The sequence below is a fragment of the Rhinatrema bivittatum genome, chromosome 4 (assembly GCF_901001135.1).
Source record: "Rhinatrema bivittatum chromosome 4, aRhiBiv1.1, whole genome shotgun sequence".
Lineage (NCBI taxonomy): Eukaryota > Metazoa > Chordata > Amphibia > Gymnophiona > Rhinatrematidae > Rhinatrema > Rhinatrema bivittatum.
Genome location: NC_042618.1, coordinates 7,243,336 through 7,270,030, shown reverse-complemented (window position 1 = coordinate 7,270,030; position 26,695 = coordinate 7,243,336). Strand labels below are relative to the sequence as shown.

The 26,695-nt window shown below is 46.6% G+C and overlaps 1 protein-coding gene across 2 annotated transcripts in view; it reads left to right on the top strand.

The window, feature by feature from the left end:
* The window catches only part of LOC115089621 (phospholipase B1, membrane-associated-like), a 421,390-nt gene that overhangs the window by 70,657 nt on the left and 324,038 nt on the right, over window positions 1-26,695 (top strand). For both annotated transcript variants that reach the window (XM_029597711.1, XM_029597710.1), the window contains exon 3: window positions 23,586-23,650. In XM_029597711.1, coding sequence (XP_029453571.1) covers window positions 23,586-23,650 — 65 coding nt within the window. The remainder of the gene's footprint in view (window positions 1-23,585; window positions 23,651-26,695) is intronic.

The following is a 26,695-nucleotide window of genomic DNA, read 5'->3' as shown; positions in this document are numbered from 1 at the left end:
ATTCAGATCATAAAAATTTGGAATATCTGCATCAGGCACAATGCCTCAATCCCCAACAGGTTCAGTGGGCGCTATTTTTCACTAGATTCAACTTCATCCTCTGTTACCGCCCAGCTGCAAAGAACTTAAAGGCAGATGCACTCAAGGCAGATGCACTCTCTTTAGTCTTCGAAACCGAGTTTTATATACCGTCATTTGGAAACATCAAAATAATGCCATCATAACGGTTTACAAAAATAAGGTTATAGGGATAATGGGGGTTGACAAGGGGTGTAAAACATAACATGTTATTATAATTGAACCATCACGAGTTCTGTTATCCGCTACCACAACCATTCCTCCTGAGAAAACGTTCATACAAACTCACCTCCGGAAACAAGTTCTAGCATGGGCCCATGATTCACGTTGCTCGGGACATCCGGGACAACACCGGACATTGTTCGCCCTTTGCCAATACTATTGGTGGCCCGGAGTCACTAAGGATGTTCAATCATATGTAGAATTGTGTCCCATGTGTGCTCATCACAAGAAAACTACAGGATCACATCCAGGCTTGCTCCAACCCCTGCCGGTCCCACTGAACTGTTCCACAGATTTTGTCGTTGATCTGCCTTTGTCCAGCGGTAACACAGTCATCTGGGTGGTCATTGATTGATTCAGTAAAATGGCTCATTTTGTTCCACTTCCAGGGTTACCTTCCGCACCTCAACTAGCCCAGTTATTTGTCCAGTATATCTTCAAACTCCATGGTTTACCCAAAAGTATCCTATCCGACCGAGGGCCTCAATTAACTGCTAGGTTCTGGAGATCGCTCTGCCAGAAATTCGATGTCTCATTAGACTACACGTCTGCCTATCACCCACAATCTAATGGTCTGGTGGAGAGAATGAATCAAACCCTCAAACAATTCCTACGCATTTATGTCAATAGTAAAGAAGACAATTGGGCAAACCTGCTTCCATGGGCTGAGTTTGCTCTCAACTAGCATACTTTTTATTTATTTTTTATTTAATATCTTTTATATACCGACGAACGTTGGGAACATCTCATCGGTTTACAGAGAACAGAACTTAGCAACAGGCTTTACATTTTCCTTTCGATACAGGATAGCACAATAGGAGCTAACCTCTGTGTTATGAGGGTTGAGGTGATGTGGACTCTTAGTCCAAGGAGGAGTTGATATTACTTGAGGAGACCGCTCCTCGAGTTCCTCAGTCAGGTGGCGAGGCCGAGTTGAAACAGGAACCAGTTGGATCTTCACCACTGGAAGCACGTGGTTCCCCCAGAAGGAGCCCATAGGAACCCGGGCCGCTTGGGCTTAGGTGAACCTTTGAGAGGTAGAGGATTTGAGGAATCGGGGCAAGAGCCAGAAGGATCTTCACCACTGGAAGTGGTGAAGATCCTCTGGCTCATCTCCGTTCCAATTGGTCTATGGCAAGCAACCTCGCCCGCCACTACCTGTCCCAGTGGCCGTGCCGTCTCCAGTGGCTCAACTGTCTGCGGATGAACTACATCAACTTTGGATCTCCACCAGGCACGCCCTGCTTAAGGCAAACCAAATGGCCAAAAAATACGCCGACTGTCAGCGAAGACCTTGTCCTCCACTGCAACCCGATCAGAAAGTATGGCTGAGTACACGGTTCATCTGTTTAAAGCTACCTTCGGCATGACTTGCTCCTCGGTTCATCGGTCGATTTCCCATCCTCCGCCACGTTGGCACAGTGGCCTACCAACTTCAATTACTTCCATCGCTTAAAATTCACAACACCTGCCATGTCTACCTCTTGAAACCTCTGGTGTTGATGTGGCCTTCTAGCATGCCCCCAACACCACAACCTCTCTCCGCTGAGGATGACACCACCTACCAGGTCGGAGAGGTACTGGACATCCAGAAACATAAGAAGAGAAGGGAATAACTTCTGGCCTGGGAAGGGTTCGGCCCTGAAGAAAATACGTGAGAACCTCTCGCCAATATTCTGGATAGAAACTTTCTATCTCAGTTCCATGCTGACCATCCATCCAAACCCAAACCTCCTGGGAAGCACCCTAAAAGGGGGGAGGGGGTACTGTTATAATTCCAGCTGCAACCATCCGCGGCTGGCCCCTCCTACCTGTTCCTGCAGCGTCGGGGACACCGCTGTTGCCTCGGTGTCATCGGGGAGATATTTGCGGGAGTGGCCTTGCTTCCCTTCCTCGGGGCAGCCCTCCCGGTCAGGCTCCTGCCGCGGGGGAGACGCCCCATAGTCTCCTCTGCACGGCCTCAGGCCACCCTGCACACTTCCGGGTTCGGCCCTCCCCCTTAGACACGTGGCCGCGCCTCCTCCCGGCTTTTAAAGGAACATCAGCACCTTAATCAGCTCCAGCTGATTCTGATAGGACAGACTCAAGGAAGTATATAAGGAGACTTCCTTTTCCCATTCTTTGACTTGGCAATGAGTCTGCTCACTCCTGTGAGTCTGCAGGTGTCACTGGTGTCTTGCTCCCTTTTCCTGGACGATCTTCTGGTGTTTTGACTTCAGACTGGTAATTGATGATCCTCTGGTGTTTGACTTTGGACTGGTAAATGACTATTCTCTGGCATCTGACCTTGGACCAGCAGTACGTGATCTCTGGCTCTTGTTACCGGACTAGATTTCGATGATTCTTCATTTTCAAGGGCCCACCTAAGACCCAGCTGTCCAGGTCCCTATGGGCACCTCCCGGGGGGGTGGCCCACGGACTTCCAGTGGTGAAGATCCTTCTGGCTCTTGCCCTGATTCCTCAAATCCTCTACCTCTCAAAGGTTCACCTAAGCCCAAGCGGCCCGGGTTCCTATGGGCTCCTTCTGGGGGAACCACGTGCTTCCAGTGGTGAAGATCCAACTGGTTCCTGTTTCAACTCGGCCTCGCCACCTGACTGAGGAACTCGAGGAGCGGTCTCCTCAAGTAATATCAACTCCTCCTTGGACTAAGAGTCCACATCACCTCAACCCTCATAACACAGAGGTTAGCTCCTATTGTGCTATCCTGTATCGAAAGGAAAAATTCACCCCGAAAACCAAAATAGTTTTGGCATAATGCCAAATCAGCGAATTCACATGCAAAATTTGTGGGTATCCTCATAGGAGAAAATATTTATCCAATGATTGAGTAATTACTTCCAAAGTCTCCTTCTGTGGTATGCTAGTGTACAATAACTGTCAAATGTCACAAAAAACGTTACCCCACTAATATTGTCAATAGTGCGTAAACATGTAAGAATGTCAGAAATATTCCTCACATAGCTTGCTTGTTACGGCGGTTACTACCCCAAACCAAACAAGCCTGATTCTTCAATTTCAATGCATGTCCAGTGTTGCTCTCTACTTCAACGGCAGGGGGAGTGAAGAAAAGATGATTTTTATATTCCGACAACAACCAACAGGGACTGAATTCCGCAGTCTGGGTAAACAAGTGAGCATGGGTATAGCTTGCTTGCTACGGCAGTTACTACCCCGAATCAATCAAGCCTGATACTTCACTCTCAATACATAACCAGAGAAGCTCTCTGCTTCAACGGCAGGGGAAATGAAGAAAAGTGGATTTATATTCAGATAACAACCAAGGACTGAATTGCACAGGCTGGGTAAACAAATAAGCATTGGAGTAGCTTGCTTATTGCAGCGGTAACTACCCCTAACCAATTAAGCTAGATTCTTCACTTAGAAGCAGTTCCAGCACTGCTCTCTACATTAATGGCGGGGGTGGAAGGGAAATAGAACCAAAAGGTTACTAAAGGCCAAGAGTAAAGGATAAGTATGAGAAAAAAAAAGTGTGGAAGCTTGCTGGGCAGACTGGATGGGCCATTTGGTCTTCTTCTGCCATCATTTCTATGTTTCTCTGTTTCATATGATTTGGCCGTGATGCCATATTGTTCATTAAACAATCAAAAAATACTGAATGGGCTTCCAGACAATGTTAGCTCTAAGGATTGGATTGCTGTGTGCAAAGATATTTATTTGTGAGGAAAAATCTTTTTGTTTCATTACTTGTGGGCATTACTTTCTTTGATACAAAAAGTCTATCAATTTTATGCTCACAGCAACATAGTCCTTAGAAAAAAACATGAGTAGCAGCAAGCTCACAAACTTTCTGACGTACACACACACACACTTCCATATTCACTCTCATACTTTCTCACACATACAGGCTAATTCTTACAAACACACACACACTCACTCATTCACTCACTCCTTTTATTCACTCCCCAGACTCTCATGCACACTCACTCAATTCGCCTACTTTTCCACACATATACTCATCTCAGTAAATGCAAACCTTTCATTTCCAAACACTGAGAAGTAACACAAACCCCTGCAAAAAAAAAAAAATACCTAGAACCTTGCCATACCATACCTTACCAGCATTATCTCAGGACTCAAACAGCAGCAACGCAAATATTATACCATGCCCTAGAACAATAATACGTCACCTACTGGAGTTAACAGAACAAGCCAGAGTGCTACAAAGCCCTGCAGAAGAAATACATCCTCCCTCTCACCTTGGGACTCCTCTTCGCAGGTCACTGCAGGATCGGGTTCACAGTGGCCCTGATCTTCTCGGGCTGCTGCGAGATGGGATCTGCGGTAGTCCTGCTACCAGGACTCCATGAGATGGAATCCATGATTTCTCTGTCACATATGCTGCTTCTCTTCCACACACACAGGCTGATGCTCCTCCTCTTTCTTGCCCGCACAGCTCTGGCAACTTTTTAATTCCAGGGCCGCGCAGGCAGGAAAGAGCTCCATCATGGCCCCACCGGTTTTCCTGTGCAGGCAGATAAAAGCTTTGAGTGGCCGCAATAAAAGTTGTGCGCGACTGCGCACACACACAGCTTAGAAGGAACATCGGTTCCAGAGCTGATCCTTTGGAGGAGACAATAGGATGTCCTGGAAGATGAAATAACAATTTATGTTAGTGACATTATCAGTGGAGATGGAAGCTTAACTGCGGAGTTCCTCTCCTCGCCTAGTGAATCTTACTTCATCGGAGCCTCTAGAACCACATTTTCTACTATACTAGCAATTCTGTTTTATTATGCCAATGGTGCGAGGGCTACTAAGCGAAAATTGGTGCCAATATTCCTACCACAAAGACGGCACAGCCGAGGATGGGAAAGGCTGCATTGGCCTAGAAGAAGGCTCTGACCCTGCAGATGCACCAACAGCTCTCTTGGCGGACTTACCATCCTGAGATTAATTTAGGGAATAGTTTTGCAGTCTGCACAAAGATTTAGAAGATCACAAGAAAGAATTAATGGGTATGATGGAGGAAATTAAGGAGGAGATCGCCACCTTGGGTCATTGTGTCGATGAGCTTGATACCCACCTAGAATACCAAGCGGAGATCTCTAAAAATCTTCTAAGAGGTTTGCTCTGACCTGTAGGATGACATTGTTACAATAAAGGAAAAACTGGCTAACCTAGAGAATAGGACATGATGGAACAATCTGCGTTTCAGAGGTGTTTGGGAGAACCTCGAAAATGCTGATTGCATGACTCTAATTGGGCGTTTCTGCAAATTTTTTCTCATGTTATCCTCAGAAGATGGCATGAGTGATCCCCCAGCTATTAAATTAGATAGGCTCATCGGGCATCGGGTATCTCTAATAATAACTGGCCCCATGATGTCATAGTCTGTTTTCATGACTTCACTGTGAAAGAAAAGGTTGCTACAGCTGCTAAAAAGCAAATCTCATGGAGAAGGCCAAGATATCACAATATATGCTGATCTCTCACAAGCCACTCTTCAAACCAAACAGAGCTATGAGAAGTTACCTCTTTCTTGCATAAAGAGAACATCAAGTGTAGGTGGCTTCATCCCTTTGGATTATCCTTCTCCAACGAGGGAGTAACTTCTAAAGTTCGTACTGTTGCCATCCCTGCTCTTCATACCCACAGCTTTACTGCTTCTTCACAGGCACAAAAGACGACTAAAATTTCCAGCACAAGGACTCCTTTTCCAACTTGGCAGTGAGCTGGCAAACACAATAACAGATTGAGGAGGCATTCTGGCGGATCTTATGTTTCCAAGGACATCACATGATTTTCCCTTCATTTGGCAATTCTTATTGCTGTTGCTAAATTTTTTCTCAAGTTCAGTTTTGCCAGGTTTTCTACTTATGTGGTGCTCTTTTTGCTGATGAGATGTATCTAAGCTCCTTGTGATATTATTAGTTTCTTATATTGTTTCATGTTTGTGTTCTTTCTTTTTTTTTTTTTCTCTATGTGGTGAAAGTCCCATTCCATTGATGATCGATATTCCTCCACTGGAACAAGTGGAGATGATCTGCATGGAGGTTTAGCAGATCTGATTAGTTGTATGGTGGGATTGTTTTTTTGGGAGGAGGGTGTGTGTGTGGGGGGGTTCTTTCCACACTTTTGATCTTGCAATTTCCCTTCTTTTTTTCTCTCTCAAAAGATACCCTTTATATTAACAAAGATTGCTTTCATGTGTGTCATGTTTCTTTCTCATGTAAATTGTGGGCTGGGTCCCCTTACTCTTAGTATTTTATTAGCCTTTTACTTAGCCATTTCAATTGGCTTTTTTTCTTATCACTTCTATCAATGCTAAGAGTCTTAATTCACTATTTAAGAGGCATCTCCTTTTCAGAGAAATAAACCACACTTGAGCAGCATCGCTTTTGTTCAAGAAACTCATTTAAAGAGTAGATATGACCATTTACTTCATTCTCCTAGATTTCAGCATTCTTACTTCACTCTGTGTTGCAGGGGTGCTAAGTATACGGGCATCTGTATATTGTTTTCCCGAGATTTTATTAACATTGGCAGCTTGCACTCCCGTGTCCTCCCCCCCCTCCCCCTTTCCTCTTATTGGACAAGCACACATTAATCACACATACACCAATGATTGGTGAAAACAGGCCGCAGCTTTTATTAATGATTAACATAAAACCAAACTTTTGGTACCCGAGTATTAGTGCGTCAATCAAATATTACCAAAACCAGGCTTCGTACCGGCGTCCGCCATGTTAGCCAGTACGCCACACGATCTTCCCGGCCCCCCGCCATGTCCAAGCCAAGGGGCCATCCCCCGGGCCGCCCACGCACACCTCTACACACTTCTCCTTCCTCTAGGACCCCGGTTTGTCCACCGTGTCCTCTGGGCCTCTCCTGGCCCCCTGACTTGGGTACCCCCGCTGCGACAGGATTTTTAACTGGCAAATTTCTTGCTAACATTGTTCTCAGCCTATCTGTCCCTACTGTTCCTATTTCTGTGCCTTCTCTTCCCTCCCCCGTGCTCCCTGTTGGGTGGGTGGGTGGAAAACGTGAGCACCGGCCAGCCGAAAAAGGCCTGGCCCGGCGCTCGCCCCGTATTTGAGGCCCGAGGTCTCGTGAGACCTCGGGCCGCGATCAGCGCGTCGATGACGCGCTGGCGTGATGACGTCGCCGCCCCCCCCTGCGTGGCGACGTCATCACGCACCAGCGCCCCATCCCCGCCAGGACTCCTGGCCTGCCGGGGCGCCCGCCCGCCTCAATCGCCGTAAGTGACACCAGGGACGGGGGGTGGACGGTGGGGGGTCGTCCCACCGGCGCCAGGTTAAGGGGGTCCCTCCCCGCAGGCGCTTGTCGGTCCGTCATTTTGATTGCACAATGTGTGTTAAAGATTAGGGATGTGAATCGTGTCCTCGATCGTCTTAACGATCGATTTCGGCTGGGAGGGGGAGGGAATCGTATTGTTGCCGTTTGGGGGGGTAAAATATCGTGAAAAATCGTTAAAAATCGAAAAATCGAAAAACCGGCACATTAAAACCCCCTAAAACCCACCCCCGACCCTTTAAATTAAATCCCCCACCCTCCCGAACCCCCCCCAAATAACTTAAATAACCTGCGGGTCCAGCGGCGGTCCGGAACGGCAGCGGTCCGGAACGGGCTCCTGCTCCTGAATCTTGTCGTCTTCAGCCGGCGCCATTTTCCAAAATGGCGCCGAAAAATGGCGGTGGCCATAGACGAAAAAGATTGGACGGCAGGAGGTCCTTCCGGACCCCCGCTGGACTTTTGGCAAGTCTCGTGGGGGTCAGGAGGCCCCCCACAAGCTGGCCAAAAGTTCCTGGAGGTCCAGCGGGGGTCAGGGAGCGATTTCCCGCCGCGAATCGTTTTCGTACGGAAAATGGCGCCGGCAGGAGATCGACTGCAGGAGGTCGTTCAGCGAGGCGCCGGAACCCTCGCTGAACGACCTCCTGCAGTCGATCTCCTGCCGGCGCCATTTTCCGTACGAAAACGATTCGCGGCGGGAAATCGCTCCCTGACCCCCGCTGGACCTCCAGGAACTTTTGGCCAGCTTGTGGGGGGCCTCCTGACCCCCACGAGACTTGCCAAAAGTCCAGCGGGGGTCCGGAAGGACCTCCTGCCGTCCAATCTTTTTCGTCTATGGCCGCCGCCATTTTTCAGCGCCATTTTGGAAAATGGCGCCGGCTGAAGACGACAAGATTCAGGAGCAGGAGCCCGTTCCGGACCGCTGCCGTTCCGGACCGCCGCTGGACCCGCAGGTTATTTAAGTTATTGGGGGGGGGGGGGTTCGGGAGGGTGGGGGATTTAATTTAAAGGGTCGGGGGTGGGTTTTAGGGGGTTTTAGTGTGCCGGCTCACGATTCTAACGATTTATAACGATAAATCGTTAGAATCTGTATTGTATTGTGTTCCATAACGGTTTAAGACGATATTAAAATTATCGGACGATAATTTTAATCGTCCTAAAACGATTCACATCCCTATTAAAGATTCCTTAGGTAGATATTTAAATTTGCAGATTCTGGTGAATGGTATTCCACATACCTTGGTGAATATTTATGCACCCAATAGAAAGCAAGGGATATTTTCAGAGACTCCATCAGGTGTTGCTTACCTCTTGTTCTGGCAATTTGATCATTGGCGGGGATTTTAATGTAGCTAAATCTCCTGCTTTCGATACTTTGCAGGAATCCTCTTCCTTAGCAAAATTTCATAGGGGCAAACTAAAGGATCTTATGGAAGACTGGCATCTGATGGATGTTTGGAAGATGCATTTCCCCGCCTCACATTCTTATACATTTTATTCCAACTCTCACAATTCTTATTCGAGAATTGATTATTTTTTTTGGTGGCAAATCCATTCTCCATAATGCCATCACTATGGATATAGAAGCCATAGTTTGGTCTGGTCATGCCCTTATATGGGTGGATATTCTTTTTACTAATTATGATTAGGGAAATAATTTTTGACATTTAAATGACTCATTACTGGACAAAGATTATAATTTATTCTTAGCCAATGACATTCAAGAATTCCTGGTTAGAAATGATAATGGTGCCTCATCCCCTATTGTAATATGGGACTATCTGAAGGCTTGTATTTGGGGTCCTTTGATTTCTAGAGCTCCCTTTCTTAAAAGACAGAAAGAAAAAGACTGTGCAGTTTTAAAGCACAGCATTCACTTGCTGACACTCCAACATCTTTCTGATGGCTCACAACGAATTTTGTCTAAACTATCTAAGGCCTGAGAGGACATAAAGTGACTTGTAGTGTCTAATCTTGCACGCACTTTCAATCTTGTTAAACAAGGACTAGCAACTGTACCCGTTCTAGGCCCGGGCGGTGAACCTTTTTATTGGCACATCTGCTCTTGTTTTGAGCAGAATTTCCCTAGAAATTTACTGTAAGAGTGTCCCTTCCACATACACACACCCTCATACAGGCTCCCTCACTCTCTGGCACACACACACACATCCCCTCATATAGGTTCCCTCTCTGAAACTCACACTCAAGCATCCCACGCACTCCCCCTCTTACCAACCAAGCTGTCTCTCTCGCACTCCCCCACACCCCCTCTCCTCTCTCACACACACACTCTCTCTCACCGGCATCCCCCTCCCCTCATATAGGCTCCCTTTCTCTGAAACCTACAGTCAAGCATCCCCCCACCCACCCTCTCTTACCTCACATGCTCTCTCTCACACCCTCCCCCCCCCCCTCTCACCAATCATGCTCTCTATCATCCCCGCCCTCTCACACACATATTCTCTCTCACCGGCATCCCCCCCCCCCCCCCCCCCCATGCTCTCTCTCACATCCTCCTGCTCTCTCTCACCCTCCCCTCCCCGACACACATTCTCTCTCACCGGCATGCTGCGGGACCCGAGCCGTTCACGGTGAAGATGAAGGACCAGCGCGCTGTTTGCGGCACAGGGGGCTTTTCATTTTCGCCTTGAGCAGAAAATAGTGAAGACCACGGCATGCTGCGAATGGAGCGCATCCCGCGGCACACGCTCCGCTCACGGCGAAGATGAAGGGCCAGGTGTGCCGATCGCAGCACACGGGGGCCTTCCCATTTTGCCACAAACGGCACGCCGGGCCTTCATCCTTGCCGCGAACGGAGCGTGTGCCACGGGATGCTCTCCATTCGTGGCATGCCAGGGTCTCCTCTGCTATATTCTGCCTGTCCCGCGATGGCTGCTGTCCTTCGTACCTCTGGCATGTTTGAGCCTCCAAGGCGGCCAGGAAACCACCTGCGCCATCTATTAGGGATGTGCAGACAAAAAGTTTATGTTCATAAGTCCATAAGTTGAAGGTGAGGGTCAATTTCGGTCAATATGGACATATGGAGAATTCCATAAGTTGAGGCTATGTCCATACGTTCACCGGTTCCCTAAATAAAAATTTAAACCCCTCACCCTCCTTAATCCCCCCCAAGACTTACCAAAACTCCCTGGTGGCCAGCTCGGCCAAAAGTTCCGGTTGGGTCCAACGGGGGTCCCGGAGCGGAGGCGCGGTGAATCACGTGACGTCCGCGTCACTCCAACGTGACGCCGACGTCACGTGCTCCTCGCAAAGGAATACAGGAATGGCTTCCTGACTCCCCGCTGGACCACCAGGGAGTTTTGGTAAGTCTTGGGGGGGTCAGGAGGGTGGGGGGTTTAAGTGTTTATTTAGGTTCGACGTATTCAACATAGCTATGTTGAATAAGTTGGAAATCGCGATTGTTGCGCCTCATCACTTTTTTAAGTTAAAAAAAAAAAAAAGTTGCGTTTTACATATGCGTTCAAAACGAATGCACACCCCTACCATCTATCGGTGGGCTGTGGAACATACGCGAGCACTGATGGACACAATACCAAGCCCGATATATTATGGATATTTTGAAGGTGGAGAGAAAGCAGGAAAGTTGTTGGCTAATAAATTAAAAAAGGTCTTTCTCCAAAATCATATTTTAAAAATTAAGGATGAAACTGGGGCAATTTTGATTAATATTTCTGATATTAGGAACAGATTTCTTAAATTCTATGGGGGCTTATATAGTACTGATGCTTCCATACCCTTGGCTTCGATTGAGGCTTATTTTCAGGATCATTCCTTACCTAAACTGACAGAGGAAATGAAGGATGCATTGAATAAGAGAAATTTCTAGCCCAGAGAGGCATTATGACATTTTCCGTTTTATTCACCATTCCTTTTCTAATAATTCCCAACATTCTGTTTGCTTTTTTGACTGCCGCAGCACACTGCACCGACGATTTCAGTGTGTTATCCACTATGACACCTAGATCTCTTTCTTGGGTTGGAGCACCTAATATGGAACCCAACATTGTGTAATTATAGCATGGGTTATTTTTCCCTATATGAATCACCTTGCACTTATCCACATTAAATTTCATCTGCCATTTGGATGCCCAATTTTCCATTCTCACAAGGTCTTCCTGCAATTTATCACAATCTGCTTGTGATTTAACTACTCTGAACAATTTTGTGTCATCTGCAAATTTGATTATCTCACTCGTCGTATTTCTTTCCAGATCATTTATAAATATATTGAACAGTAAGGGTCCCAATACAGATCCCTGAGGCACTCCACTGTCCACTCCCTTCCACTGAGAAAATTGCCCATTTAATCCTACTCTCTGTTTCCTGTCTTTTAGCCAGTTTGCAATCCACGAAAGGACATCGCCACCTATCCCATGACTTTTTACTTTTCCTAGAAGCCTCTCTTGAGGAACTTTGTCAAACGCCTTCTGAAAATCCAAGTATACTATAACTACCGGTTCACCTTTATCCACATGTTTATTAACTCCTTCAAAAAAGTGAAGCAGATTTGTGAGGCAAGACTTGCCCTGGGTAAAGCCATGCTGACTTTGTTCCATTAAACCATGTCTTTCTATATGTTCTGTGATTTTGATATTTAGAACACTTTCCACTATTTTTCCTGGCACTGAAGTCAGGCTAACCGGTCTGTAGTTTCCCAGATCGCCCCTGGAGCCCTTTTTAAATATTGGGGTTACATTTGCTATCCTCCAGTCTTCAGGTACAATGGATGATTTTAATGATAAGTTACAAATTTTTACTAATAGGTCTGAAATTTCATTTTTTAGTTCCTTCAGAACTCTGGGGTGTATACCATCCGGTCCAGGTGATTTACTACTCTTCAGTTTGTCAATCAGGCCTACCACATCTTCTAGGTTCACCGTGATTTGATTCAGTCCACCTGAATCATTACCCATGAAAACCTTCTCCATTACGGGTACCTCCCCAACATCCTCTTCAGTAAACACTGAAGCAAAGAAATCATTTAATCTTTCCGCGATGGCCTTATCTTCTCTAAGTGCCCCTTTAACCCCTCGATCATCTAACGGTCCAACTGACTCCCTCACAGGCTTTCTGCTTCGGATATATTTTAAAAAGTTTTTACTGTGAGTTTTTGCCTCTACAGCCAACTTCTTTTCAAATTCTCTCTTAGCCTGTCTTATCAATGTCTTACATTTAACTTGCCAATGTTTATGCTTTATCCTATTTTCTTCTGTTGGATCCTTCTTCCAATTTTTGAATGAAGATCTTTTGGCTCTCATTACACACAATTTAGGAACTCATTACACACAATTTAGGAACTTGCATTTAAGGGGAGGACCAGTGGTTCCAGCTTGCTGGTATGATGCTCCCTGCCTGCGAGCATGCCCACATCATCATCCAGGTGGAGTGCCTTAAGAGGAGACGCGCAGCAGTGAGCCACCACCGGCATACTCAAGGGGTATGCTCTGGGAGACTTTCAAGCTAAGCATCCCGTCATTTCTTTTTTTCATCACTAATGGGGAAGAAAAGAAAAAGGGGAGTATTCAAGGCTGTCCAGTTCAACTATGATCCTCTTCTTTGTTCTTTCAGCCGATTGACACATTTTATTCACCAAGCATGTTGGACTCCAGCAAACTAGGGGTTCTTAACTGCATTCAAGATGACTCTTTTGTCTCTCTGAACTCTGCCGACCCCTTAGGAAGCTCAACAAGCTAGATAGTATGCAGAGCAACAGTGAAAAAAATAGAAATGCCATACCTCAAAACAATAAAATCTAAGAATACAAAACATCAATCATAATAGTAAAGCATAATAATAAAAAGCATATTCCAAAATAGTGGATGAATAGAATAACAGCCAATAATTAAAAACTCATAAAAATTATAAAATTTCCCAAACATCAACAATATTTCAAAGTAGCAGACATCAAATACACCAAATAATTAAAACTAATAAGGATTAAAAAAATATCCACTTTCCATACCTGGGAACTTTTGATTTCCAGTCACCCAAAGATTTCCATGGATTAGAATGGGGAGGGTAAAGAACCTGACTCTGCCACTGCGTTGCAGTGGCAGAGTCAGGTTCTTTACCCTCCCTCCCCCTTCCCCTTGCTCATTTACCTCAGTCACTCATCCTCCTCCCCCTTGGTCACTCACCCCCCCTTCCCTCCCCTGTCCCCACTCCAACTCTCTCCCCTCACACTCACCTCTCCCCTCATTCTCCCTCCCCTGACACTCACCTCCCCCCTCATTCTCCCTCCCCTCACTGTCACCTCCCCCCGCCTACTGCCTACCCTTCAGATCAGAAAACCTTTGTCTTTCTATTTCTGTGGGAACCTCCCCACCCCAAACCCCCCTCCCCCAGTCCCAACCCTTTAAATCAAATAATAACCCCCCACCCTCCTGCCCCCTCCCAAGACCTGGGAAATTAAAATTGTTGGTGCTACATGTGGTCTGTCCCTGGGCGTCTGTGCACGTTATGTAGCCAAATAGGAGAGTGCCTAACCAAATTTGCACTTCCAAATTTGTTTTGTGGTCTGGGGAGGGCAATTTTGGTGCGTTCCCGAGATCGTGCAAGTTTAGTGTATATATTTGTGTGTGAACTTCCCCCTTCCCCCAAAAAACAACCCTATGAGAAAAGTTCTCTTAAACTAACCACCCCACACTCTCCTGCCCCCCCCCCAGCCCTGCGAAAAACAGTAGCCCACCCCCTGCCCCCCCCAGAGTTGCTGAATGAATGAAACCTGCCCCCCCGTGACCCCTCCCCAAGATGTTCGCAATAATTTCATTACCACCCCCCACCCTCCAGACCTCCCGAGACCTGATAAAAATGTCAGTCAGTAGAGCGGGCGTTCAGGAGCAGTCTGGGAGCGATGTATTGGCGTTGGTCCGTCGGCTGCGAGCACTGAAACGGGTTCCAACGGCGCTTTGCCCTTACTATGTCAGTGGGGTGGAGCAATGGCAGCGGTAGGTCCTCTGACATAATAAGAGCAAAGGTCCGCTGGCTGCCAGTCCTGAAAATGGCACCGAGGGGCCCTCGCCCTTCCTACGTCACATGGGCTACTGCCGCCATTTGTGTCCCCGAGTGGCATAGTAAGGGAAAGGGCCTTCGGCGCCTTGTTGATTGCTGGCAGCCGACAGCCGTAGTGCAGGAGATGTGTCCGGGACCGGTTCTGGCCCCCGGCTGGAGCCTCCCAGACTTCTGTCAGGTTTTGTGTATTGTGAGGGCCTGGGAAGTAAATAAATTTGGCATGTGTGTGGGGGGTGTGAGAAGGGTGGTTTTGTGTGTGTTGGGAGGCTGTGTGAAGTAAATCAATTTGGCATGTGTGTGGGGGGTGTGAGGAGGGTGGTGGGTGTATTTTATCTGTAAAGGAAATGGTTATCTTCTGGCGAAAAAAGTGCGCAAATGTGTTAAAATGGAAGTGAAATGTGGACCTGGACTGGGGAAATGTTTAGCGTAGCGTGTGTTAGTGTAAGGTGTAACAGATGGCACTTACGTCCAGCAGATGTCGCTGTTTTCTCAAAAAAACGTTTAAACCTATTTTACCTGTCACAGGTGTGACATATCTGTACTGTAAGTATAGAAGAACCTTCCTGTATGTGAAATGAAGGTTGTGTCCAAATCTGAAAGCAATCAGTTCAGTGGTTTCTGAGATTAGCGATTTTGTCCAAACTATTTAACATTTTTATTTATATATATAGATAGATAGATACACATACACACACTCATATTCATGCTGTCTCACACACACACAGATGCTCTCACACATGCTCTTTCACACATGCAGATGCTCATACACGCTCCTTCTCCCAGATGCTCACACATATTCCCATGTACTTTCACAATCCCAATACTCTCAAACACACATGCTCTTTCACACACATACACACAAAAGCATATGCTCTCTCACCTACACACACATGCTTTCTCTCAAACACTCAGGCATACATGCACTCCTTCTACCTCACTCACACATGTACTCTTCTCGCTTCTATTTTTTGGGGGCTGCCGGCAGGACCTCCTCTTCAACTTGTGCTGCCAGTAGCTCAAAGCCTGATTTCTTCTTCCTCCTGCTGCCAGCAGGATGGGTTCTGCTTGCAGCGCAACTCCTGATGCTCTCCTCCTCCTGCTGCTGAAGGATGGGCTCTGCCTCCTTTTTCGGTTGCCAGTGGGGATTAGAAACCCTGCTGATGTTCAACTAACCAATCTGGTGGCAAGGTGAGGCAGCCGTTCGATGGTTTGGGGGCACTTTTTGCTGCTCCAAAATGTTGCCGCCTGAGGCAGCCTCCTCCCCCCTCCCTCATTATAGAACTGCCCTTTATATATAACAGGAGTCCGTGAATATTTCACTATTAAAAATTCATGTTCTATTTCTATCAAAAAATCTCTATCCAGCCTGCTTTTCACAATACCTTTAATGTTGCACTGAACTTTATCAGTTCGGTCCGATAATAAATGTTTATAACAAGTTACATCATTCAACTGTTGATTTACCTCTGCTTAATCACAGGTGTTCAAGATGACAATTCCAAGTCCCTTATAGGCAGTCTTCACAATATCCCTATAAAATGATAATACTCTTGATAGCTTGAACTTCCTGTTTCATCATGTAGAAAAATGTCTTTTTCTTCCATAATTCCAATGCCATAATGTCTTTAAGAATTAATTGTTGGAAGGTTAAATCAGAGATTCATTGGACCAACTGGAACCCATTAAGATTTATTTTTAACAATAGATACATAATTGGAAATAGACGGATTCTGGGAAAAATAAAGCCTCAACTGAAGTTGTTTAATACATTTGAAAAAAGTTTGCTGATACTGAAATGGGACATGAAATTGAGTGGGAATAAATGAAAGACCCTTTGTCAAACCTTGATGTTTGATTGTATGACTGTAGAAACAATAATTTGTTGGAAGACAGAAAATACATAGTAATATAGTAATGATGGCAGATAAAGACCAAATGGTCCGTGCAGTCTGCCCAGCTATTTGCCTATGATAGTAACTGCTAGGGATGTGAATCGTTTTTCAACGATTAAAATTATCGTCCGATAATGTTTATATCGTCTTAAATCGTTATAGAACACGATACAATAGAAATTCTAACGATTTATCGTTAAAAATCGTTAAATCGTGTTAGTGCGCACTAACTCGAGTTAGTGCGCACTAACTCCCCGTTAGTGCGCACTAACTCGATTTAGTGCGCACTAACTGAAAATGATACAAATAAACACTTTCCAGGTCACTGAAGGTCAGTTAGGAATGAATATGTGTTCCTATTGGCTGGCTGCCCTCTTATCTATTGATGTTACCAAGGTTACCACTGAGGTGATGGTTGGGGGGATGGGAAATGGAACTGGAAACTAACGAACACCAACAGAAAATGAAACAAAGTGTTCACACTTCCCAGGTCAGTAAAGGTCACTTAGGAATGAATATGTATGTATGTATTCCTATTGGCTGGCTGTGCTCTTATCTATTGATGTTACCAATATGGTTGGGGGGATGTGAAATGGAAACAGTTGGAAGCTTGACAAAAAAAGTAATGTAATGATCAGCACTCACCTGACTAGAACTTGTTTGTTTATTATTTTTGTTAGCAGGCACCTGAAATGCTAGTGCATGTTGAATTTGCCAATCACTGTGCATTTTAGAAAGGTGGTCCTGGCTGGAACTGTACACAGTTCAAATATATGTAATTGATTGTTGGTAAGTGTATTTTTTAAGTAGCCACACTGGCACCAGTATGTTTACTTTTCCTCCTACTTAACTCACTAGCTCAGCTTTGTAAGAAGGGCTTCTCTGCTTGTGTGTTGTTTTTGTTTGGTGTGAGGAGAGCAGAAACATCAGATCTTTATTCAATCTACTACAGTCATCTCTTACAGTGCCCTATCCCTATTAATACCAGGAGTGTTGTGATCTTCCTGCACACAGTGCCCTAACCCTGATACCAGTCTGAGACAGCTCCCTCCCTGCATTACTAGTGAGAGGCTGGCTTCACAGACAGGGGGGAGCTGCCTGACCCTCACTCCTGACTTCCCCCATGTCCCAGCTAGTGAATGGTGTGTGGGTGAGGGGGGGGGGGAGGATGGTGAAGTCTGAGACAGCTCCCTCCCTGCATTACTAGTGAGAGGCTAGCTTCACAGACAGGGGGGAGCTGCCTGACCCTCACTCCTGACTTCCCCCATGTCCCAGCTAGTGAATGGTGTGTGGGTGAGGGGGGGGGGGGAGGATGGTAAAGTCTGAGACAGCTCCCTCCCTGCATTACTAGTGAGAGGCTGGCTTCACAGACAGGGGGGAGCTGCCTGACCCTCACTCCTGACTTCCCCCATGTCCCAGCTAGTGAATGGTGTGTGGGTGAGGGGGGGGGGGGAGGATGGTGAAGTCTGAGACAGCTCCCTCCCTGCATTACTAGTGAGAGGCTGGCTTCACAGACAGGGGGGAGCTGCCTGACCCTCACTCCTGACTTCCCCCATGTCCCAGCTAGTGAATGGTGTGTGGGTGAGGGGGGGGGGATGATGGTGAAGTCTGAGACAGCTCCCTCCCTGCATTACTAGTGAGAGGCTGGCTTCACAGACAGGGGGGAGCTGCCTGACCCTCACTCCTGACTTCCCCCATGTCCCAGCTAGTGAATGGTGTGTGGGTGAGGGGGGGGGGGGGAGGATGGTGAAGTCTGAGACAGCTCCCTCCCTGCATTACTAGTGAGAGGCTGGCTTCACAGACAGGGGGGAGCTGCCTGACCCTCACTCCTGACTTCCCCCATGTCCCAGCTAGTGAATGGTGTGTGGGTGAGGGGGGGGGGAGGATGGTGAAGTCTGAGACAGCTCTCTCCCTGCATTACTAGTGAGAGGCTGGCTTCACAGACAGGGGGGAGCTGCCTGACCCTCACTCCTCCGGGGTATTGTGATCTTCCTGCACACAGTGCCCTATCCCTGATACCAGGGGTGTTGTGATCTTCCTGCATGCAGTGCCCTATCCCTATTAATACCAGGAGTGTTGTGATCTTCCTGCATGCAGTGCCCTATCCCTATTAATACCAGGAGTGTTGTGATCTTCCTGCATGCAGTGCCCTATCCCTGATACCGGGATGTGTGCAAGAAGATCACAACACCCCCGGTATCAGGAATAGGGCACTGTGTGCAGGAAGATCACAACACCCCCAGTATCAGGAATAGGGCACTGTGTGCAGGAAGATCACAATACCCCTGGTATCAGGGTTAGGGCACAAGTTCTAGTCACATTGACTGATCACATTACTTGTTTTGTCAAGCTACCAACTGTTTCCATTTCCCATCCCTCATATACTGTCAGTAGGAAACTTGGTAACATGAATAAATAAGAGGGCAGCCAATAGGAATACATATTCATTCCTAAACTGACCTTAACTGACCTGAAAAGTGTCAAATTGTATCATTTTCAGTTAGTGCGCACTAACTCCCAGTTAGTGCGCACTAACTCCCGTTAGTGCGCACTAACTCGAGTTAGTGCGCACTAACTCCCGTTAGTGCGCACTAACTCGAGTTAGTGCGCACTAATCGGAAAAAACGATTTTTAACGATTTTTTAACTAAAAAATCGTGCCTAAGACGATTTTCTTGCCCTGCCACACGATTTCTATCGTTAAGACGATATGGAAAACGATTCACATCCCTAGTAACTGCTGCTCCGTGCAGGTTACCCCATGCATTTTGTTAAGGGTAGTAACTACCATTCCATACAGGTTACCCTTATGAGTTCTGCTAAGGGTAGTAACTGCCATTCTGGGCAAATTAACCCTATGAATTCTATTAAGAGTAGTAACTGCTGCTCCATGCAGGTTACACCTATACAGAAATATTACACCACTCCTATCTTCATTTTCAGCTCCAAGCCTTTAGGGATCCACAATGTTTGTCCCATGCCCTTTTGAATTCATTTACTGTTATCTTCACCACCTCGTCTGGGAGGGCATTCCAGGTACATACGACCCTCTTTGTGAAGATATATTTCCTAATATTGGTTGTGAGTCATGCCCTACCCCCAAAGTTTTACATTCTGACCCCTAGGTTCTACCGTTTCTTTTCCCATGGAAAAGGTTTGAAGTTTATGCATCATTAAAACCTGTCATGTTTCTGAAGGTCTGTATCATATCTCCCCTGCATCTCCTCACCACCAGGTTATACATTTTTAGATCCTTCAGCCTCTCCTTGTAGATTTTCTGAAACAGACCCCACACTATTTTAGCCGCCTTCCTCTGGACCATTTCCGTCCTGTCTCTAACCTTTTTGAGATATGATTTCTAGAGCAGAACACAGTACTCCAGGAGAGGTCTCACCAAGGACCTGTACAAGGACATTATCACCTCCTTTTCCAATTTCCATACTGGTTATTCCTCTCTCTATGCGGCCCATCATTCTTCTGGCTTTAGTTAACACCTTGCCCTATTGCTTCGCTGCCTTCAGATCACAAGACACAATCACACCATGGTCCCTCTCCAGGTCCGTGCACAATAATCTTTCACCCACCTACCACATACAGCTCATTAGGATTACTGGACACCAGGTACATGACTACATTTCTCGGCATTGAATCCCAGCTGCCAAATCTTCAATCACTCATCAAGTTTTCTTAAATAACTTTCATTCTCTCTATTCCTTCAGGTGTGTCCACTTTGTTGCAGATCTTAGTATCATCTGCAAAAAGGAAAATGTTTTCTTCTAACCCCTCCGCAATGTCGACCATGACGATAGAAATATAGAAATGATGGCAGAAGAAAACCAAATGGCCCATCCAGACTGCCCAGCAAGCTTTCACTGTTATTTTTCTCATACTTATCTGTTACTCTGACCACTGAGGTCAGGGCCCTTATTGGTAACTTTTTGGTTCTAATTTCCTTCCACCCCTGCCATTGATGTAGAGAGCAGTGCTGGAGCTGCATAAAAGAGAAGTACCAAGCCTAATTGGTTATTGGTAGTAACCGCCACAATAAGCAAGCTACTCTTATTTGTTTATCCAGCCTGTGCAATTTAGTCCTTGTTGGTTGTCTTAATATAAATCCTCTTTTCTTCATTCCCCCTGCCGTTGAAGCAGTGAGCTGCGCTGTATATGTATTCAAAGTGAAGTATCAGGCTTAATTGGTTCGGGGTAGTAACCGTCGCAATAAGCAAGCTACTCCCACACTTATTTGTTTACCCAGCCTGTGCAATTTAGTCCTTGTTGGTTGTCTTAATATAAATCCTCTTTTCTTCATTCCCCCTGCCGTTGAAGCAGTGAGCTACGCTGTATATGTATTCAGAAATTGCCATAGAGGTCAGACCAAGGGTCCATCAAGCCCAGCATCCTGTTTCCAACAGTGGACAATCCAGGTTACAAGTTCCTGGCAAGTACCCAAACACTAAGTAGATCCCATGCTACTGATGCCAGTAATAGCTGTGGCTATTCACTTAGGGGTAGATTTTCAAACAAGGCGCATTGGCGTACATTTGTTGGCGCTCCAGGCGCCAACAAAAGTACGCGGGATTTTAGTAGATACACGCGGAGCCGCGCGTATCCACTAAAATCCTGGATCGGCGCGCGCAAGGCTATGAATTCTGTATAGCCGGCGCGCGCCGAGCCGCGCTGCCTACCCCCGTTCCCTCCAAGGCCGCTCCGAAATCGGAGCGGCCTTGGAGGGAATCCTCTAACGCCCTCCCCTCATCTTCCCCTCCCTTCCTCTATCTAACCCACCCGCCCGGCCCTGTCTACACCCCCCCTTACCTTTCTCCGGGGATTTACGCCTCCCGGAGGGAGAAGTAAATCCCCGCGCGCCAGCGGGCCTCTTGCGCGCCGGGCCGCGACCTGGGGGCGGGTACGGAGGGCGAGGCCACGCCCCCGGACCGCCCCGGGCCGTAGCCACGCCCCCGTACCCGCCCCCAAAACGCTGCCGACACGCCCCCGAAATGCCGCGATGACCGGGCCTGCCCCCGACACGCCCCCGACACACCCCCCTCGGAGAACCCCGGGACTTACGCGAGTCCCGGGGCTCTGCGCGCGCCGGTAGGCCTATGTAAAATAGGCTCACCGGCGCGCAGGGCCCTGCTCGCCTAAATCCGCCCGGTTTTGGGCGGATTTAGGCGAGCAGGGCTCTGAAAATCCGCCCCTAAGTCAACTTGATTAATAGCAGTTAATGGACTTCTCCACCAAGAACTTATCCAAACCTTTTCAAAGCAACTGAAATGTAAAGGACATGGGATAGAGAAGAAGCATTATGGGCTGTTCTGAAAAAAGAAGATGGCACTTCCAACTCAAACAGAAGAACTAAACAGAGGTCTGGTCAAAGACATCCAAAAGGTGGAAAAGAAGGGAGACATTTGCATTTGGAGATTTTAATCATGTCCAGGTAGGGGAGGGGTGGGGCTAGAGGTGCCTGGCACAGCTGGGGAAGGCCCCAATGTGTCGCCATGCATAATAAATTTATACCCCCCCCCCCTTGGGCGCACCGACCTGAAATGTTATAACTTGCGCATGCAACGTTGCACGTTATAAAATCACACATCCATGTGTGTGCGCCGAGTAGCGCATGCACGTTTTGAAAATCTACCCCAAGCGAACAGAGAAATTTGTGATGCTATTTAATGAGCTACATGAAATGAATGCTATCAAGAACAAGAGTTACTCCTGATACAGAAGAAATTTGAAACATAGCGTTATGTTGGGTTCCTGCTAAGCACTACTATGAAACGTTTTCTCCCTCACATGAGTCAAGGCCACAGCTACCTCCTTGCCCTCCTCGACATTTCTTCAGCCTTCGACACCATTAGCCACCATCATCTTCTAACCCGCCTTGAAAACATTGGCATCTCAGGTCTGGCTCCCGACGTCACGCGTGCAGGAGATCGCCCCCGGACCCCCGCTGGACCCCCAGGGACTTTTGGCCAGCTTGGGGGGGGCCTCCTTACCCCCACAAGACTTGCCAAAAGTCCAGCGGGGTTCCGGGAGCGACCTCCTGCACGCGGGCCGTATTGCCAATCTTCAAAATGGCGCCGGCGCTACCTTTGCTGGACCCCCAGGGCCAAAGTCCCTGGGGGTCCTGCGGGGGTCCGGGGGCGATCTCCTGCACGCGTGACGTCGGGAGCCAGGAACCAAAATGGCGCCGGCGCTACCTTTGCCCTGTCACATGATAAGGGCAAAGGGCCACCGGCGCCATTCCTCAACGCAGCTGTGGCCAGAGAGAGAGGGAGATCGCGCCGGGAGCCCCCCACTGGACCCCAGGTAATTTAAAACATTTTGGGGGGGTTCGGGAGGGTGGGGGATTTGTTTTAAAGGTTTGGGGTGGGTTTTAGGGTTTTTTTGGTGTGCCGGTTTTCCCGCGCCCTATTTAACGATACAATACAAATGCCCCTGACGATAAATTGGGGACATTTGTATTGTATTGTGCACTCAAACGATTTTGGACGATTTTAAAATTATCTGATGATAATTTTAATCGTTCAAAAACGATTCACATCTCTACTCTATACTATGGCTAACAAAATAAAATTCAACTTCAGACTTATCTGAACAAGGTCAACTTGGTGTATGTATGTCTCAGTAGAGTCACCTCTGCACCTTATTTTGCTTTGACTCCGAAGTTCTTGGTTTTCAGTTTATTTGCATACATAAAAAGTTATAGAATATTTGGAATAAGACCTGTGATAATAAATTTGCACTGGCATTTTGATATGTCTTTGAATGTATAAATGAACAAGTTCGTTTAATATGATGGTCCATTTTTTTAAATTAATTTTCTCATAGTAATGGGTTACGCAGCCTAGTCAAAATTAAAATCAAAGTTGGAAATATAAGGGGAATGTATTTTTTTAAATTTCTTACTATGATTCCTAGCTCATGAACAAGATTTAGTGTTGACTGTTAGGGTACTGATGATACCTTCATTGCTGTAGATCACAAATTCTCAACTTCTTAAATAGAAAGAAAAACATTAAAAAAATAAAGTGAAACAAGATAATGCTGGACTTCCTCACTCAAAGCAGTTGCTGTATTTTTCTTCAGGGTCAGACAATTGGAACGCTTACATAAATGGGATCCAGGAGCAAATATCCCTGCCAGAAGTTCAGGTATAGTAACTTCATTTTGCACTTAGCACTTTCAGATTTATCATTTGACTTTTTTAGAGCCAGGGAAGAAGCCACAACGTAATTGTGATTTTTTTTTAAATTATTCTTTTAAATGTATTTATAATAGGAAATGATAAAGCATTGATTTCTTTATATATGCCAGGCACAAGGGAGAATGAGCAAATTACTGTCCCCCGGATTAAGCATGGCAAGGAATGTTATTTTCCATTTCCCAAGTATATAGATGTTCACTGGCACCCCTTGTCCTCTTCCCATCATTTCCAATTAAAAATTCACATTTCAATGGGCTGTGGACAGGGATGTTACTGTTCCTATTGAAAACTATTTGGTTACACATTGCTGATTATTTTTATAAAAATGACAGATTGGCACAAAACCTGATTAGATCATCATGAAGTGTAAAGAGAAATGCACCATTAAGTTCCCTGAGCCACACTGGACCAAAATTATTTTTGCCATAAATACAGAACAAGAAATAGATGAGATCTCTCCTGAGCAATCTGTGTGCAGAAAAATAGAAATATGGGGTTTCAGCTGAAGACCTGCTGGATGTGATTTGTATTATTTTGGTCCCTGATTGCTTGCTTACATGATATTTGCAAAAGTGAATCCCGGTATTGATCATATTATAACGTACTACTTTCTATAACTAGACACAAATAGTGGACCCCTGTTTTCAGCCATGCTTCATTTCCTGGGAAGCTGCCACTGACCTTGAGCTCTTACTCCATCCATTCTCCTCAGGTTATGAGACTATCTCCTTGTTTGCCAACTTCTATTTGACTTGGCAGATCAGAGAAAGTCAATGAGGAGCTAGTCCCATTGCTTGGTGATGGTGCTCTGTAATATTACTCTAAAGTATAGGTTCTCAATCTAGACCTTGAGACACACCTAGATTGTAAAAATTTCAGAATATCTTCAGTGAATATGCATGAGGTAGATTTGCATGCATTGCCTCCATTGTATAAGAATCTCTCTCATGCATATTCATAGTGGATATCCTGAAAATCTGATTGGCTAGATGTGTTCAGAGGACTGGGTTGAGAACCATTTGTCTAGACTCAGGATTAGATTCACCCTTATATCCACCATGGGCGGCATTATGGATATTTTGCAGAAATAATAACCTCAGGCCCTGATGTGGAGGTGAACAGTCAATTGCTACTGACATGGGATGTGTCCCTAAGGTCTCAAATAGTGTTCAGAAGCCCCTTAACTCTATAAAAACATAGGGCGATGCAAACAGGTACCTCTCACCTGGGCTATTGTTTAAATCATAAAAAATCCAAATGTCAGAAAAGGAAATACAAAGGTTCCTTACAGATAATTGGCCCCTTGGTACTGTTGTCTATTTCCTGAGAGCTTATCTCAACTCAGGGAGAAGAGCTGGCAAGCACCCAGATTTGGCAAATGGCCCAGACTTCAGACTCCAATTAGATACTTTGTCAGCAATTGAAAGTTGAAGAAAAAAAATAGTGAAACTGCAATTTTATCTTTTAAAACTAAATTAGCTTATAAGTCAAGCTAAGACTACAATAGTTAATTAATAAAAGCTTTTCTGCTAACATCATTAAATATAAGTATTATTCTTGCAATCTAGAAATAGTTTTTCTTTTCAGTACATAATAATATAACTGTAGTCATATATCTTTTCCCGTTGATAGCAGGGCTGAATTAGCCATGCTGTCATGGGATCTGCCAATCAGGTCCGGGGGGCGGAGCTTGTGAAGCAGATGTTAATTTTTGTATCTCTGCGGCTGCGCGTGTGTTCCCGCGCAGGAAAGTAACAGAATCTCCTCAGTCTGTTCTTTCCGCACGCGGGATCGCACGCGGAGCCATTTTCTCCTCAGACATGTCAAAATCAGGATTTAAACGGTGTCGCTGTGGCAAGGTAATGTCGGTCACAGATGGCCATGACCGATGTTACCTGTGCCTAGGCGTCACTCATGAAGTACGGGACTGCGAGTTTTGCGCTCGTATGTCCCCTAGGGCCCAGAAACAACGGGCCTACCGCCTCAAGGAACTCCTGAGTCTCTCGGACCCGTTGGAAGCCCACTCTTCACCGGGCCCGGTGAAGAAATCTACGCATTCCCTCAAAAGGGCGGCCTTGTGGGATACTTCTAGACCGAGAGGAAAGGAGGCGAGGCAAGTACCAAGGGATCAGGGCTCTGATTCCCCCGATCAAGATCGATCGGCCTACCGTTCGGCGCCATCATGAGACGGCTCCGGAGAACCCAGTGCATTGGCGCAGGGCCCGGAAAAAAACCGCTGCACTCTAAAGCGCTAAAAAAGCCGAAACACGGCGAGGGGAAGGCGGCGCCAGTTATGAGATCAGCGCCAAAAAAGTTGGCACACAGCACGGAGCCGACAGTGTCGAAGCGACTGGCGCCGACCCCATCGGCGGCGCAGGACACGGCGCCGTCACCATCGGCGCAGAAGACGGCGCCGACACCAATCGCAGACAACAGCGGCGCAAATCACAGGACTAAGGACATTGGCCACAGTGCAATCTGGGCGCCGAAGGGACTTATATAGTCTCTCCGGGAAAACCAGGCCAGCTCCATCAGTGCACGGCCTCAAGCCAACGCAACCGCATAGGAGTCATTGTAAACGCAGACACCAATCCCCACAGCTTTCACGATCTACTTCTAGTGATTCGACACAACGGACATCGGGGACATCTTCTAAAAAGTCTACATCTATCCATAGCCGCACCACTCACAAGGGGCTGGGTCACACACATAGACACAAGCATCATTCCAGTCATACTACTGCATCAGAGAAGACCTCAGACAGAGAAGTCAGTCCTTCTACCTCCAGATCTTCTAGGACTCCGCACCATAGGGCACGATCACACCAGTCGCCCATATGCCTCACCTCTTCTCAGGCGTCCATGTCACCAAGACGTTCTTCCAAAGGACTGGAGGATACCTCTCCGCCGTGAACGGTACCCTTACCACAGAGCACTGCCCAACCAGTCATGCCGCCTGCAACAAAAGAAGCTTTCTGGCAATTATCACAGTC